General features: G+C 37.5%; 1 protein-coding gene across 5 annotated transcripts; it reads right to left on the bottom strand.

Moving 5' to 3' along the window:
* Nucleotides 1–926: 926 nt before the first annotated feature.
* LOC132304192 (disease resistance protein L6-like) lies at nt 927–14,527 on the bottom strand. Of its 5 annotated transcripts, none has more exons than XM_059801782.1 (12): nt 13,983–14,527; nt 13,070–13,714; nt 11,682–12,783; nt 7,225–7,515; nt 5,118–7,131; nt 4,946–5,019; nt 4,506–4,798; nt 3,903–3,945; nt 3,570–3,622; nt 3,364–3,466; nt 1,560–1,841; nt 927–1,431 (listed from the first exon to the last, which is right to left on the bottom strand). In XM_059801782.1, exons 1-5 carry the CDS (start codon nt 14,078–14,080, stop codon nt 5,173–5,175), a joined length of 4,095 nt encoding a protein of 1,364 aa, XP_059657765.1. In that variant the 5' UTR covers nt 14,081–14,527; the 3' UTR covers nt 927–1,431; nt 1,560–1,841; nt 3,364–3,466; nt 3,570–3,622; nt 3,903–3,945; nt 4,506–4,798; nt 4,946–5,019; nt 5,118–5,172. The 5 variants fall into 5 exon arrangements, with proteins under 5 accessions (XP_059657765.1, XP_059657758.1, XP_059657745.1 ...); XM_059801775.1 differs by lacking the exon at nt 3,903–3,945 and having other exon boundaries at nt 927–1,248; nt 1,360–1,431; XM_059801762.1 differs by lacking the exon at nt 3,903–3,945.
* Nucleotides 14,528–14,714: the final 187 nt, after the last annotated feature.

Here is a 14,714-nt window from a genome sequence, read left to right as displayed (position 1 = left end):
TATCCCACGTTTTTTTATCATGTTTGGTTTGAATGTGATTCATTGCTGGTTCAGGCGGTGAATGGGGTGGATTGTGGTCCGGTTGAAATTCATGCTATCTCTTTTGATGTGCAAGTGTTGTTTGAGCGTTTCTCCTTTTCGCGTCTTAGTCATGTCCGTCGGCATGGCAATGGAGTCGCTTATGCTCTTGCCCAGCTTTCTCGAAATCATATTACGAATGATATTACTCTTGTTCATATTCCTGCTGATATTCTGGATTTGGCAGCGAAAAATTGTTTGTATTGATCTTGTTGCTGTATTAGTTTGTCAGGGCAAAAAAAAAAAGAAATGAGTGTAAAAAATTTTCCTCGAAAAGTTTGGCTCTACTGTTTTGGCTTTCCTATTTATTACTTGATTTGGCTTGTCCATTCAATTGGAACTTCATCATCTAGTTTCTATACTAAATGACACTGATAAAATTTTGCCCTAAGGCATTTTCCAGTTGTTTGATAAAGACTTGAATGAACAATATGAATATTGGCTTTTGCAACACACAAATTATACATTTTTCACTTGTTTGATCAACAGTGGAATTAACAATAACTCAGAGTATTGGCTATTTTAAAAACATATGGCTACCCTTTGATTTAAACTTTCCCTTTTGTTCCATGGTCCAACTTTATAATAATAATCAAATGAACAAATGAGAACATGTACATGACCAATCGTTAGTGGTACCGAGCCACAAGTACTTTATAAAGGGTGGTTAGGAATTTGAGTTTCAGTGGAGTCATGTGTGTAAGTACCATATAAAATAAAAAAAACAAAAAAAAAAAACATGTACATCTATTTTTATTTTTAAAAAAGTAATAATAATAATAGAATTAACACCTGGAAATTGGAAATTGACAAGAAAAACATTATAAGAATTGGAAGTTGCACATGCATTGAATAAAATATTGAATTAACTCCATTTGACATGAACAATGACAACTGTCTTGTATAATTTCAGTCAATATATATACAACTGTGAAGTAGCACAATAGTATAGTATACATCAGATCTGCTAAATTAGCAGAATACAAATGAAGAGCAACAACATCATCCGGTTACAACACAAAAGGCAATTAACTAAAAGGCACCATCCAAGTGACACCAAAGAATAAGTCAAGTGAAGAGCAGGACAAGTCAAATGACACCAACACAGAGTGGACAGGCAGCACCCAACCCTCACAGCTTCAACAATCAAGACAGTAACAGCAACCAAATCTAGGAAACGAAATTAAAATTGGTTAAGCAACCAAAAATACCACTCAACCATAGCATAGCCATTAGGAAATGAAAACAAGCATTCATTTAGAGTTCTATGATCAATCTCACCCAAATTGAGCAATCTTCCCGATATTGTGCCAATTCCAGCTTGAGACTTATATCGAAATGACACTATGTTAACTAGGAAAAAAAACAAGCCACTATGTTCTTAATTGTTTTTTCGAAAATTATGTTCTTAATTGTTGTAACTATAGAACTTCACATGTTGAGAGAGAGAGAGAGAGAGAGAGAGAGAGATTATCACGTACCTGAATGATATTAGAGACCAAATCAGTCCCAAAAGGCTTAATTAGGTGTTGGGATTTTTTATGAGCTTCCTCGAAATCATGATTAGAATGAGCCTTGTCATGACACCAGCAGGTGGCATCTGTTGCTTCTTTTATTCATCTCCTTCCATGTCCACCTTCTTCAGGCTTGTAAAGGGAGAACCACTTGCCCGAAATTTCGAACTAACCTTTTATCTCCATGCATTCCAGTATATCAAGTATCCTCTCCAGCAAGACTTGCACTATCCATCAAATCATGCATACCTGTATATCAAGATTAAATACATGCAATAGTAAACAAAAGGTAGGAACTAAAAAATAAAGGCTACTCTCATTTTCTAATAATCAAGAATTTTTTACTGATCACGAAATTATGACATCTCATTTCTTCAAACTTGGTCAGGAGTGGAAACTTGGAGAAAGTATTAGTGCAAATTTCCTTTGCTATGTGGTATTACTTACCATGAATGTGGTAAATTAAATAAAGGAATTCAAGCAATAAGCCCCATTAACTTTTTGTGGACTCTGCTACAAAAAGCGACAATTAATACAAGATCGATGAATTAACACAATAGAATGTGGAGGCTTCAACAATGGAGTATATAGAAGCAATATTTGAGCTCCTGTTAGTGGCAAAAAAGGGTACTTGAGCTCTAGTAAAATAAATGCAGCTCATACGAAAAAAATTTACTTGACAAGCTGATAAAAGATTAATCATCTCAACAAATATGAGCTTCTCTTTTGAGTTTATTTTTTATTTTTATTTTTCATTTTTAGCCATCAAAATTCAAAATATGGTTAAAACAATATGATTTAATTAAGTTGTACCATGAATCTCCTAGTATTTATGAAGACATTAGACCTTACCACAAAGTGTGTTTTTTCCATAGAAGCAGAAATTGAAGCATTGGTCCTTCCCAGCTCTCAAACCATAATTGAGGACTTGTTGGGTATATTTAACCATTATTAACATATATCTAAAATTGAGACCAAATCAGTCCCAAAAGGCTTAATTAAGTGTTGGGATTTTTTATGAGCTTCCTCGAAATCATGATAAGAGTGAGCCCTTTCATGACACTAGCAGGTGGCATCTGTTGCTTCTTTTTTGCATCTCCTTCCATGTCCACCTTCTTCAGGCTTGTAAATGGAGAATCACTTGCCGGAAAATTCAAACCATCCTCTATTTCAATCTCCACTGGTTTTCCCAGCAGGACTTGCATTTTCCATCAAATCATGCATACATGTATATCAAGATTGAATATATGCAGTAGTAATAAACAAAAGGTAGGAACTAAAAAATAAAAACTACTATCATTTTTTTAATAATCAAGAAATTTTTGCTGATTAAGAAATTATTACATTTCATTTCTTCAAACTTGGTTAGGAGTGGAAAATTGGAGAAAGTATTATTGCAAATTTCATTTGGTATGTGTATTACATACCATACCATTAACATGGTAATCAGCAAGTCTGGCTAACTTTTTGTGGACTCCGCTCTCAAGCTACAAAAGCAACAATTAATACAAGATCGACAAGGGTTGACTTGCTGTCTTTAAGTTGAATTAACGTTAAGAATATGGAGGCTTCAACAATGGAGTATCTAGCTGCATGAGAGCTCCTTTTAGTTGCAAAAATGTGGTGCTTAAGCACTTGAGCTCTAGCAAAAATAAATGCTACCTTAGAAAGAACAACCATCTCATCAAATATAATTTATTTTATTTTAGTTTGCATTTTTACCATAAAAATCAAAATATGGTTCAAACAATATGATTTAATTAAGTCGTACCAGAATCTCCTAGCATATACGATGACTTGAAGCATGGTCCTTCCCAGCTCTCAAACCAGAATTGAGGACTTGTTGGGTATATATAACCATTGTTAACATATATCTAAAAATTGAGTAGAATATATAACCATTAGAATATAAAATAGTTGAGCATCTTAAATATCAAATTTTCTGCACACTAGCAGTTGATAAGGCAAGTAAAATACCTCTCTGAAAAAAATTCAGCTTTAATATGAGCATTAGGAACTGTCTCCCATTCCTGCACCAGAAATCATACAAAGCATAAGGAAATATTTTGAAATTGTTATTTTCAAGTTCTTTTAGAAAATAATTTCAAGTTTCAAAATTCCTGCTATCAGGAATCTTACAGAAATATTTTAAGAAGATATGAAAAAATACTCAAGTGGCCATACACAAAGTCCTCCAAATGAAATCATCTAATTTAGAAAGTGATAATATTCCTTATGGTATCATTGCCATGTAGCATACTAGTAACCACGCATGTTTAGGAATTTCAACTATTCTCTACCTCATGGTACCTGATTTCAATTGTAAATTGCCACTGACATGAGGAATTGATCCCTATACAAAAATAAATAAATAAATAAATAAAATTATAAATGCATTTCTTACGGACTACTAATTTTGGATCCAAACAATTTTAAGAAAGTAAACAAAGCTTATGAAAATATTTCAATTCATTTCAAGCTTGTTCTGTAACACATTATCTCAAACCCCAACTAAGAAACCAACTTAGACCTCAAAATAACCACCAGAACTTCCATTTAGCACCACAGAATATGCCACTGTACTCGTACTCTCCATGACTAGATTGATCCATCTATCAACAAAGCCTAATTTTTACATAGATTTTTGTACATAAGCCAATTCCACCCTATCAAAGGCCTTTGCCATATATACTTTGTTTGCCTTGAATTTATTTCGCAGCCCTTTTCTTTTTTCAAGAAATGAAGAGCTTCATGGGCAATTAACATGTTGTCCGTAAAATGTCTGTGAGGAACAAAAACACTATGTTTACTCACTGAATAAACTAGATAGAAGTGGTTTTATCCTATTTGCGAGTCCTTTAGAGACAAGCTACAAAGAAGAATGCACAGCAAAATTGAGTGATACTGGTTTACCTTAGTTGGGCACTTGACTTTTGGAACCAGTTCAATGTTTGTGCGATTTAAGCTTTTGAACAACTTCCCCGACTGTAGGAATTCATTGAAAGCTTGAGTAATATCCCCTTTAAAATGTCCCAGTGTCTTTGGTAAAATATAGGGGTTAGGCCATCGGGTCCGATGCCTTAAAAGTTAAAAGGCCCCATTTCCATTTAAACTTGGAATTACACCATTTTAGTAGCTTCCTTTAGAAGTGAAATGTTCATCTCTTGAGATACTTTAGCTTCCCAAAGCTGCCAGCCCCACACCACCTGAGGTAAAAAGAGAAATGAAATAACCTTCAACCTTTTTCACAATGTGTCCTTGGAAGTACTGAAACCAAACTATTCTAACATCCACCGCACTGACTAAAATGGTCCTAATCAACCATATAATATAGAGATCAACAAGAAAACAACCTCGATTTCAACTGCCTAAATACGATAGTTCTGCACTGACAATTGATAACTGAAATGGATGTTTCATCAATTACCTGAAAAAGGAATAGAGAAACAAATCACGATTAAGAATCAATTAAGGAAAACTCCATCATACAAAGACAACATAGATTAGCAGAAAATAGATAATTACCATGCCATCAGGTTTCATGTTTAACAATAAAATCTGAAATCCTCCAATTTTGCTCTCAACGCTCGACTCTACAGAAGTTTGGAATGTCGGGTAATTTTCCTAGTGACTTGCATCCAGAAATGTTCAAGTTTCCCAAGAATTTCAGTTTTTCAAGTCCCCGAATCTCACTAAGCTTCTCACAATTACAAAGTTGTAATTTCCTTAAATTTGTTAGTCTCGATAGATCAGGTGACCTCTCCAAGGCCGTGCACGATGACAAGTCCAACAAGCTTAAGAATTTCAGTTCTTCAATTCCCCATATCTCACTAAGTTTCTCAAAATTACAAAGTCTCAATTCCTTTATATTTGTCAGTCTCGACAGCTCAGGTATCCTCTTCAAGGCCGTGCATGATGACAAGTCCAGCATCTGCAAGGATTTCAAAGCCTCAAGACCCTCAATATCATGTAGCTTCTGGCACCCGGCGAGCTTTAATATTTCCAGCATTTCCAAATTCGATAGATCAGGCAATTTTTCCAAGGATATACACCAACTCATATCCAAATCTTCCAAGGATTCCAATCTGTCAAGGCCCCTAATTTCATTCAGATTCTTGCAATGTGAAGCATCTAATTTCCTTAATTTCTTTAAGTTCGAAAGATCTGGTAATGCTTCTAGTGATTCGCACTGTGATGTGGTCAAGTATCTTAAAGATCTTAGCTGTTCGAGCCCTTCAAGCGTACATAACTGTTTGCACTCATATACATTCAACTTTATTAGGAGTTCTAATCTTCCAAGGCCTTGAATCTCCGTCAACTCTGACAGGTGATTAAGCACTAGTTCCGATAAATTTTTCAAATTTGACAGATCTGGAAAACTCTTCATTGATCTACAACGTTCAAGGCACAGTATGACTAGACTTGAGGGAAGAGTTGGAAGGTATTGAAGTTGTTCACATTTTATAAAAATGAGTTCCTTAAGCCGAGAAAGGCCACCAAGCTCCATGGGCAGGATGCTAATGCTAATACCTTCCAAGGTCAAGTTCTCCAGTTTGACTAACTTCCCAATATCTTCAGGAATTTTCAACAGCTTATAGCAGTCAGAAAGGCGCAACTCCTTTAGGTTAATCAGGCTAGGAATGTTTAGAAATGTCTCCATTGACATGCAAGTGACTTTTAGACTCACTAGACTACAGGGAAGCTCTGGCAGAAACTGAAGCTGTAGGCAACACTCTAAATCAAGGGTTTGGAGGTGAGAGAGCCCACAAATGCTTGTTGGTAGGCTACAGATATCTGTCCAACTTAGTTTTAAGATTCTCAAAGAGGATAGTCTCTCAATATTACTGGGAAATTCGCCTTCCAAATCATAACAACTCGAGGCATCTAACTCTTCAAGTTTCAATAACATTCCGATGGCACTAGGTAACTTCACAATCGAAGATTCGTTAATCTCAAGAATTCTCAAATGCTTTAGGTTGCCAATGGAATCAGGTAATTCGGTAATATTTGTTCCTGACAAGCGCAGCTCAATTAATGATTCTAATTTCCCAATGGAAATTGGAAGTTCTTGTAATTTACAGCGCCTTAGTGACAAGCGTTGCAATTTCACTAGCGAACAAATTGAGTCTGGTAGTTCAGTGATACCTGATTCGTCAAGTTTAAGGTCCGACAGAGATTTTAGATGACCGGCTGGGGTAAAAATTTGACTCAATGACTTACAACGAGTAGCACTAAGAGTTTCAAGCTTGTTCATAACACCTCTACCAATAGGGACTTCTTGTATAGAAGTACCGTCGATGAGGAGCCTCATTAAAGCTTCCACAGAATCAAATTCAAGAGGCAGCCTGTTGAGTTCACGGCAATTCTGCACATTTAAGAAAACTAGACTCTTGAGATACTCAATTGATGGGTCAATATGAACCAAACTCACACATCCTTCAAGAATCAATCTTTCTAAAGATGCATATGCGGAGAAGTCAGGAGTTCTAACCATGTAAATGCAACCTGTGAGATTTAAAACTTTCAACTTTCTTGCAATCTGCGAAATAAGGAAAAAGAGAATTGCTTAGAATCAATTACAAATAATTATGAGATGAGACACACAAAACAAAAGCAGAGAAATTGATGAAACCTTGATATGATTCCAACCCTCCCAGGCTTCTGTGACCTTGCTCCATGATAAATCAAGAATGACCAAATTCTTTAGATGAAAATTGGTTGGTTTAAAGATTTCAGGGCATCCATTCCAGTGAAGCCACCTTAACTTTGAAAGAAGACCCTTAAAATCTCCATCCAGCTGGTTTGCATAGTCCATTTGAAGGAACCTTAGATTAGATAGGCCTCCAAATTCTTCATTTGTAAAACAGCATGCCTGTGACACTGATCGAAAGTTAACACAAAGAGCTTCAATCTTTCTTGTTCCCTGCCAAAAGAGAACCTTCAGATACGTAAAAAAACATATTAAGGCAACAACTATAGTGGACACAAAAACTAGTATTAATGACCAGATTCACTGTCTTTCAGGAAATTCCAATTATTATTTGGGTAAAATGCAGAAAACAACTCTGTAGTATTGTGCGTATTACCATACATTTGAAAATTAGTTACAACTTACTCCCATTTGTCCGATCTATTACAATTTAGCCAAGAAATGGAACATGTGACCATCATGTGACTGGCAGAAATATATAGATGTTCAAAATTGCCCTTTATTCTGACCAAAATACCCTTGATCTCATTAAATACATAAAGACATATATATATACACACATTATATAGATCTGTCCCTCTTGAACCAAGAAATCGCTATAGTGGAACCCTCAATGGCTTGAACCAAGAAAGCGCTACAGTGGCTCCATTTACAGCGGAACCTCAATGATTTGAACCAAGAAATCACCGTGAAAGCCATGGATGCCGGTTCTAACATAGAAGTTTGTTTCACAACACATAAAACAAGCATCCTTAGTCATCACTTAATAAAATTTGAAATTTTCTTACCAATTATATTATGTTATTATTGTTGGAAAAGTTACATTTTTTTTTTTTTTGTTAAGTAAAATTGTATAAAAGGGCTCAAAAGGGGAGCGAATCCCAAGAAAGTACACAAGGCCACAAAGGACCTAAGCCTTCAAAGAGGCCAAAAAATCAACAATCTCCTCTAAAGATCTATAATCTCTCCCTGAAACCCAACAAAAAAGAGTGGAAAGAATAAAGAATTTAAGAATAGAAATCGACATCTCCTACCCTTCAAAATATATTCTATTCCTCTCGAGCCATATACACCACCACACACACAGAGGCGTAGCCCTCCAAGCATCCCGAATGAGAGCTCCCACAAAGCAACCACTCCAGGTCTCAATCAACCCTCTTACGGAACAAGGCATAACCCATGGAAACCCAAACCAGCCAATCATCAAATCCTAGCAGGCTCTAGCAATGGTGCAGTGTAAGAGAAGATGATCCACTGTCTTCTCATCGCGAAGGCACATATAGCAACAATTAACCACCACCTGATTTCTCCTCCTTAAGTTATCCTGGGTTAAAATCTTTCCTAGAACAGAGGACCACGCAAAAAAAGCCACCTTAAGAGGAGCCTTTGAGCACCAAACGGACTTCCAAGGAAAGTAATCCCTAGGATCATCTGCGAGGCACCTGAAGAAGGACCTAACCTCGAAACGCCCCTGAGAGTTATCAGCCCAAGTCCAACAATCAGAGTCCTCAGCCACAATCCTCTGGCGCTACAACAGCTCCAAGAAACGAATGGCATCCTCAATCTCCCAGTCCTGAAGCAACCGCCAAAATCGAACATCCCACACTAGTCTCCCACTATCAAGATGATAACAGTTGACCACCATGGCCTGCTTATCCGTAGAAATCCTGAAAAGCTGAGGAAAAGCGAGAGCGAGAGGAATATCTCCACACCAAACATCCTCCCAAAAACTAACCCTCCTACCATCCCTGAGTCGAATATGGATATGTTTGAAAAATCATCCCACCCCTTCCGAATAACCTTCCAAACCCCTACACCTTGAGGCCCACGCACTTCCAGGGAACACCACCCTCCTATACTCTCCCCAAACCGACTCGCCACAACCCTCCTCCAAAGCCAGTGTCTCTCCGCTCCAAACCTCTACAGCCATTTCCCAAGAAGAGCCTTATTAAAAGGCACGAATCTTCTAAGGCCCAAACCTCTATTCCGAATAGGTCTACAAACATACTCCCATCGAACCATATAGAACTTGAACTCTTCCCCTCTACCCCCCCACAAAAAATTACGCTATAATTTCTCAATCCTCTTTGCCACAGAAGAGGGAATCTGAAAAAGGGAGATAAAATAAGTGGGAAGGCATGAGAGAGTGCTCTTAATCAAAGTGACCCGACATCCCTTGAAGAGGTACTGCTTCTTCCAACCAACCAACGTCCTTTCAAATCTATCCACCACACGATTCCAAACCCCCACACACCTTGAAGGAGCTCCCAGAGGCAACCCTAGGTAAGAGATGGGAAAAGAACCAGTACAGCAACAAAGAATATCAGCAAAAGTCACAATCTCAGGGACCTCCCCCACCGGCACCAGAACGCTCTTACCAACATTCACCTTAAGGCCGGAAACAACTTGGAACCAAATCAAAACACACCGCAAATAACAAAGCTGGGACACATTCGCATCACAAAGAACAAACATGTCATCTGCAAACATCAAATGGGAAATCTCCAACTGGGAAGCAACATCCCTGCCCACCCGAACGCCACTCAAAAATCCTAGCTCAACCGCCCTACTCATTAATCAACTAAGGGCCTCCATGACAAACAGGAACAAGAAAGGGGAGAGTGGATTCCCCTATCTCAAGCCCCTCGAACAAGTGAAAAAACCTGTAGGAGCACCATTCACAAGAATTGAAAAGCGAGCACTGGAAATACAAAATTGGATCCATCTACTCCACTGATCACCAAACTGGATAAAAAACTTGTTAAAAATGTGTTATGAAGTTTCTGAGAAGTGTCGGATACGCAGTCGAAATACCTAAGAAGTATTTGAGAAGTATCGGATACGTGCTAGATATTAAAAAATATATTTTTAAATTATGGATACGTTTAAAAAGTATCGGACACGTATCCGTGGAGTATCGGTATCCAGTACGGGTACGTTGCTCTCTTAGAAGTATCGATGCTTTCTAGGCGGGAGCTGATGGAATGGAGGAAGCAATTTTCGATAGTGCTCGATATCACGAGAAGACTTGAGTTTCTTCATCACTGCTGTGATCCTCCTATGATTCATGGAGATATAAAGTCAAGTAATGATTTTGGATTGGTGAGGTTGAAATCGCAGTAAATGACGGATTTGAGGGGAAAAAGGACTTGGAAAGCAATGGTGGAGTAGTAGCAGAGGATAAAGGATAGACGGTCAAAGATACAGAGAGTATGATAACGAATGGTTTTGAGGAGTTTAATGCTGGTATTGATCAATCGCCAAAGAGTTTTGTTAGGGTTACTGTTACAGAGAAATTGCTTGAGATGGTTGTGGAGGCTCCAGTGTCCTTGGAGATGGTTGATGGGGCACCAGTATGGCCATGAACAGTAGCAGCGATGGTGTCACCATTGGAAGGCTTGGAGAAGGTGAGTTGCGTGTGGGGAGTGGGAAGGAAATGGTTGGTGGCAGCAGTGTGAAGTAGAGTGGGAGGCAAAAGAAGAACATTTCTAGAGCTATATGGACACAATGTCGTATAGGCTATCTCCTTTTTGGTCATTTTGACTATTGAGTTTTTTTTTTTTTTCCATAGCAAGGGTATTTTAGTAATTGACTAGCTCCGTTAACGACAGATGGACGGAAAGGACCTAATTGAATAAAATCATTAGCAAAGAGTTGTTTTTAGAACAAGAGGGGTGTAATACGCAAAATATCTATACTACAGGGTGTTTTCTGCATTTTATCCATTATTATTTTGACCTTTGCAAGGCAGCACACGCCTAGGGCAATACAATAGAATATATTAATTCAAAATCTGTACTATGAAAATTATTTATAAACCACTATTCTTGCTTCTTGAGATACAATATTATTAATTTTGTTAGAAATCTAGGTTATTTATTTATTAAATTTTCATCTAAATTAAGTTGTACTCCGTAATATTTTGTTTATCATTACAAAAGCTCATTATTTTTTATAAAAATGGAATTAATTAACATGGAATTTCTTTTTCATTTTCAAAAATTTTTACTAATCCAAATTCACATTTTTAAGTAAATTTATTTACAAATAAACTATAGACTAAAAAAAAAACGAATTAAAGAACAATAGGACTGGCCTTATGCAAATTAGTAGAAAGCCTTACCTAATGATATCAAAGTGTTATTGAAAGTGCTCAATCAAATCAAACCATGAGAAGAAGTTTGATAGATATAATTGAACTATAAGTGTAGGAAAATAGAAAAATGTGTGAGAGAAGGAGCAATTGCTAGACAAAGTATACTAACTGATGAAAAATATCTATCGAGGGGCCTACTTAAAAAGACTAATTGTGTTAGTAAGGTAACAAGAAAACTAATGCAAAATAAGGGACATCTATTTATGAAGGAGTAAGATCTTACCGAATGACTCTCCAATATTTCATAGGCTTCCTCATGAAACCACACCCTACTACGCTCCTGTGGCTCCTTAAAATTTTCTTGACGGACAATATCCCTACCGAGGTCTCTAAGTTGATCATGCATCCTTAGCTCATTGTCATCTCCAATTTTCACCAAGGACGTGAGAATAAGAACTTCAATCCCAATTTCCGGATAAAATTTGCAGTCATCCCACATGTGGAAAGCAAATCTTCTATCCGCTCCAATTAAAAAACATGCTATATCGAGAAATATCTGTTGTTGTTCATATTCTAATGCTTCGAAACTTATTCTCAGCTTCTTCTGCACTTGTCCATCCGGTATTCTCGTCAACTTCTTCAATGTCTCATTCCACACCGCTTTTCTCTTGCCAGATAAAAAAGAACCAATAATCTCGAGAGCCAAAGGCAACCCTCCGGTAGTGGACACAACATCTCTAGAGAGAATATCATAGTCTTCTGGGGGATTGTCCCTTCTAAAAGCATGTCTGCTGAAAAGTCGAAGAGATTGATTATAATCCAATTCCTCTGGTTCGTAAGTCCTACAATCTACCTCAGGCAGATTTAGAATATCTTTGTTTCTTGTTGTGACAATTATCCTACTTCCTGAACCAAACCAATCACACTTTCCCACCAGTGCATGAAGATGAATTCTTTGATCCGCATCATCAATGACAACAAGAACTTTCTTCCCAGAAAATCTAACTTTGATTACATTAATACCTTCATCCATAGTACTAATGTCAACGCATCTTCGTTTTAAGATGTTAGATATAAGTTGGTTTTGCAAATGAACAAGACCATTGTGTTGTTGTGCTGTTTCTCTTACATCTGGAAGGAAACAACATGATTCAAAGTGTTGGGAGAGTTGGTTGTAAATGGCCTTGGCTATAGTGGTCTTGCCAATTCCTCCCATGCCATGGATTCCCACAATCCTTACATCACTGGAATGAACACTCAACAATTTCATCATTTCTTCTACATGATCATCAATTCCAACTAAGCAATCATTTACAACCAATGAGTTCCTTTTCAGCTCTCCCCAAACCTCTGAAACAACCCTCTTTACCAGTTCTCCTTGGTGCCTGCAAACATAATTGATGTCACGTATATATGGGAACTAGGAAGGACAATAAAAATATAGCCTATTCTCAGAAAACTTAGAAATCTCATGCAGTTCCAAAATTCATTTGATTAACAATTTGTAAAAACTGTTGTTTGTAAATGAAGTTAGACTAGTGACCTAATTTGAGAGAATGGAACCAAAAAAGTTTATAGTTTGTGGTAATAAGGAAAATTTGCATTAGAGGAAAATAATGAGAAAAGTTAAAATTGGAGAATCATTATATATAAGTAAATATGCACAATTACCCATCAGCAACATTCTTCACTTCCCATCCCTTCAATTCCCCAACTTCCCTCAAGGCTTCCTTCCACCCCTCCACAGTAGCACTATCAAAATGCTTCTTGTGTTCCCGGAAGGCCTTTTTGTAACTGCCCATCTGCTTTCGTACGTCGGACGGTTCAACGTCGTAGAAAATGGGTTTTATGATTTGCCCCGATGTCCTCTTACACTCAACCATTGTGGTGAGCTCAAGCAAGCACCACTTACTTGAAGCATAGTCTTTGGAAAAGACCGGGATGGATATCTTTGATTGTCGTATTGCCTTGAGAAGCTCATCACCTATCTTCTCTCCAATGCGAAGCTCATTGTTGTCTCTAAACGTGCGAATTCCTGAGTCCACAAGGTCGGTGTAGAGGTAGTCAGTGAAGGTTTTACGAGTGTCTTCACCTCTGAAACTCAAGAACACTTCATAGTCCCATCCTACAGGTGGAGAGGTGGACAATGAAGAATTGTTCAAAGGTGGTAATGAAGTGTTCCTGGTCTTCTTCTTAATGAACACAAGAAAGGGGAGGAGAATTGCAGCAAGTGTGATGATCAGACAAGAGAGCCATAACCAGTAGTTTGTATCCATTTCAAATTTGTGATTTGAGAGGCTCGGTATTGATGAGTTCCTGTTAAGTTTCAGTGGTTAGAAATGACAAAAAAAAAAAAAAAAAAAAAACAGATGAGAAGCTAAATTTCTGGTTATTGAATAAATGAATCTTTCAATTTCTTAATTTGCACACCAACACCACCAAAAGGCACAAGCAAAGGATCCGATTCCTGCAACCCAACTCCGTTTTTTTATTTGAGCAAAATATGTTGAGTCGGAAAAAGTGGTCAAAAATAAAAGAAGATGCTAGTGATCAAATCAGAAAACGCTTTGTCAAAAGAATTTACCAGTTGGTTTGGGGTCGACTCGCCACCGCTGAGATTGATGCTTCCGACCGTTGTGACCTCCGAACCTCTAACCCCCATCCACGGACTTCACTCACCATCACCAATTTTAAGCTTTAATGAATTCGCCCAAGATGGGCCAATTCAACCCTACAAACTTTCTACTTTTTACGAGCTTTTATTTTATTTTATTTATTTATTTCGACTTTATAACAGAACATTTTACTTATTATATATATATATATATATATATATAAGTTACTGATTAACCTCTTTCTTTCTTTATTTTTTTTTTCTTTTTTAGCCCGGCAAAAGAAACAACAACAAGACAAACACAACGAGAAAACCCCAACAATCCAAAACAAACCAACAACAAAACAAAACAAAAACTACGAAGAAAGAACCATGGCATCCAAAGTAGCAGAAGCAGAAATGTGTGGGGGAAGTGAAAACAGCTCCTGATCAACAGGGAAAGGATCTCGAGACAGCATAGCAAGATCATGAGCTACTCGATTGCCCAAACGACGAACATGCTCCAAAGAAGCAACAACGAAAGCCTGAAGGTCCATGCGGATATCAAAACAAATTGAAGCAATTTCGAATGGGCAACTCGAAGCATCGTGAACAGCGTCAACCACACCCTTAGCGTCAGACTCAAAACATAAGCGTTAATACCCAAAAGAAGATGCCCAAGAGATTGCACGGAGACAAGCATACTGTCACGGGCCTAGAGAT

This window comes from Cornus florida, unplaced genomic scaffold (assembly GCF_030987335.1).
Source record: "Cornus florida cultivar Cherokee Brave unplaced genomic scaffold, ASM3098733v1 CherokeeBrave_3.0.0_Hap2_Chr01, whole genome shotgun sequence".
NCBI classification, from domain to species: Eukaryota; Viridiplantae; Streptophyta; class Magnoliopsida; order Cornales; family Cornaceae; genus Cornus; species Cornus florida.
This window is presented reverse-complemented; position numbering and strand designations above follow the sequence as displayed.

Bases quoted from the DNA above. Each gene is read 5' to 3' on its own strand.
- LOC132304192 (XM_059801782.1), bottom strand. From the start codon at position 14,080: ATGGTGAGTGAAGTCCGTGGATGGGGGTTAGAGGTTCGGAGGTCACAA. The intron at 7,516-11,681 runs GTAAGATCTTAC...CTCTTTTGGCAG, and splicing joins AAATATTGGAGAGTCATTCG to GGAACAAGAAAGATTGAAGC. The intron at 7,132-7,224 runs GTTTCATCAATT...CTTATTTCGCAG, and splicing joins AGGGTTGGAATCATATCAAG to ATTGCAAGAAAGTTGAAAGT.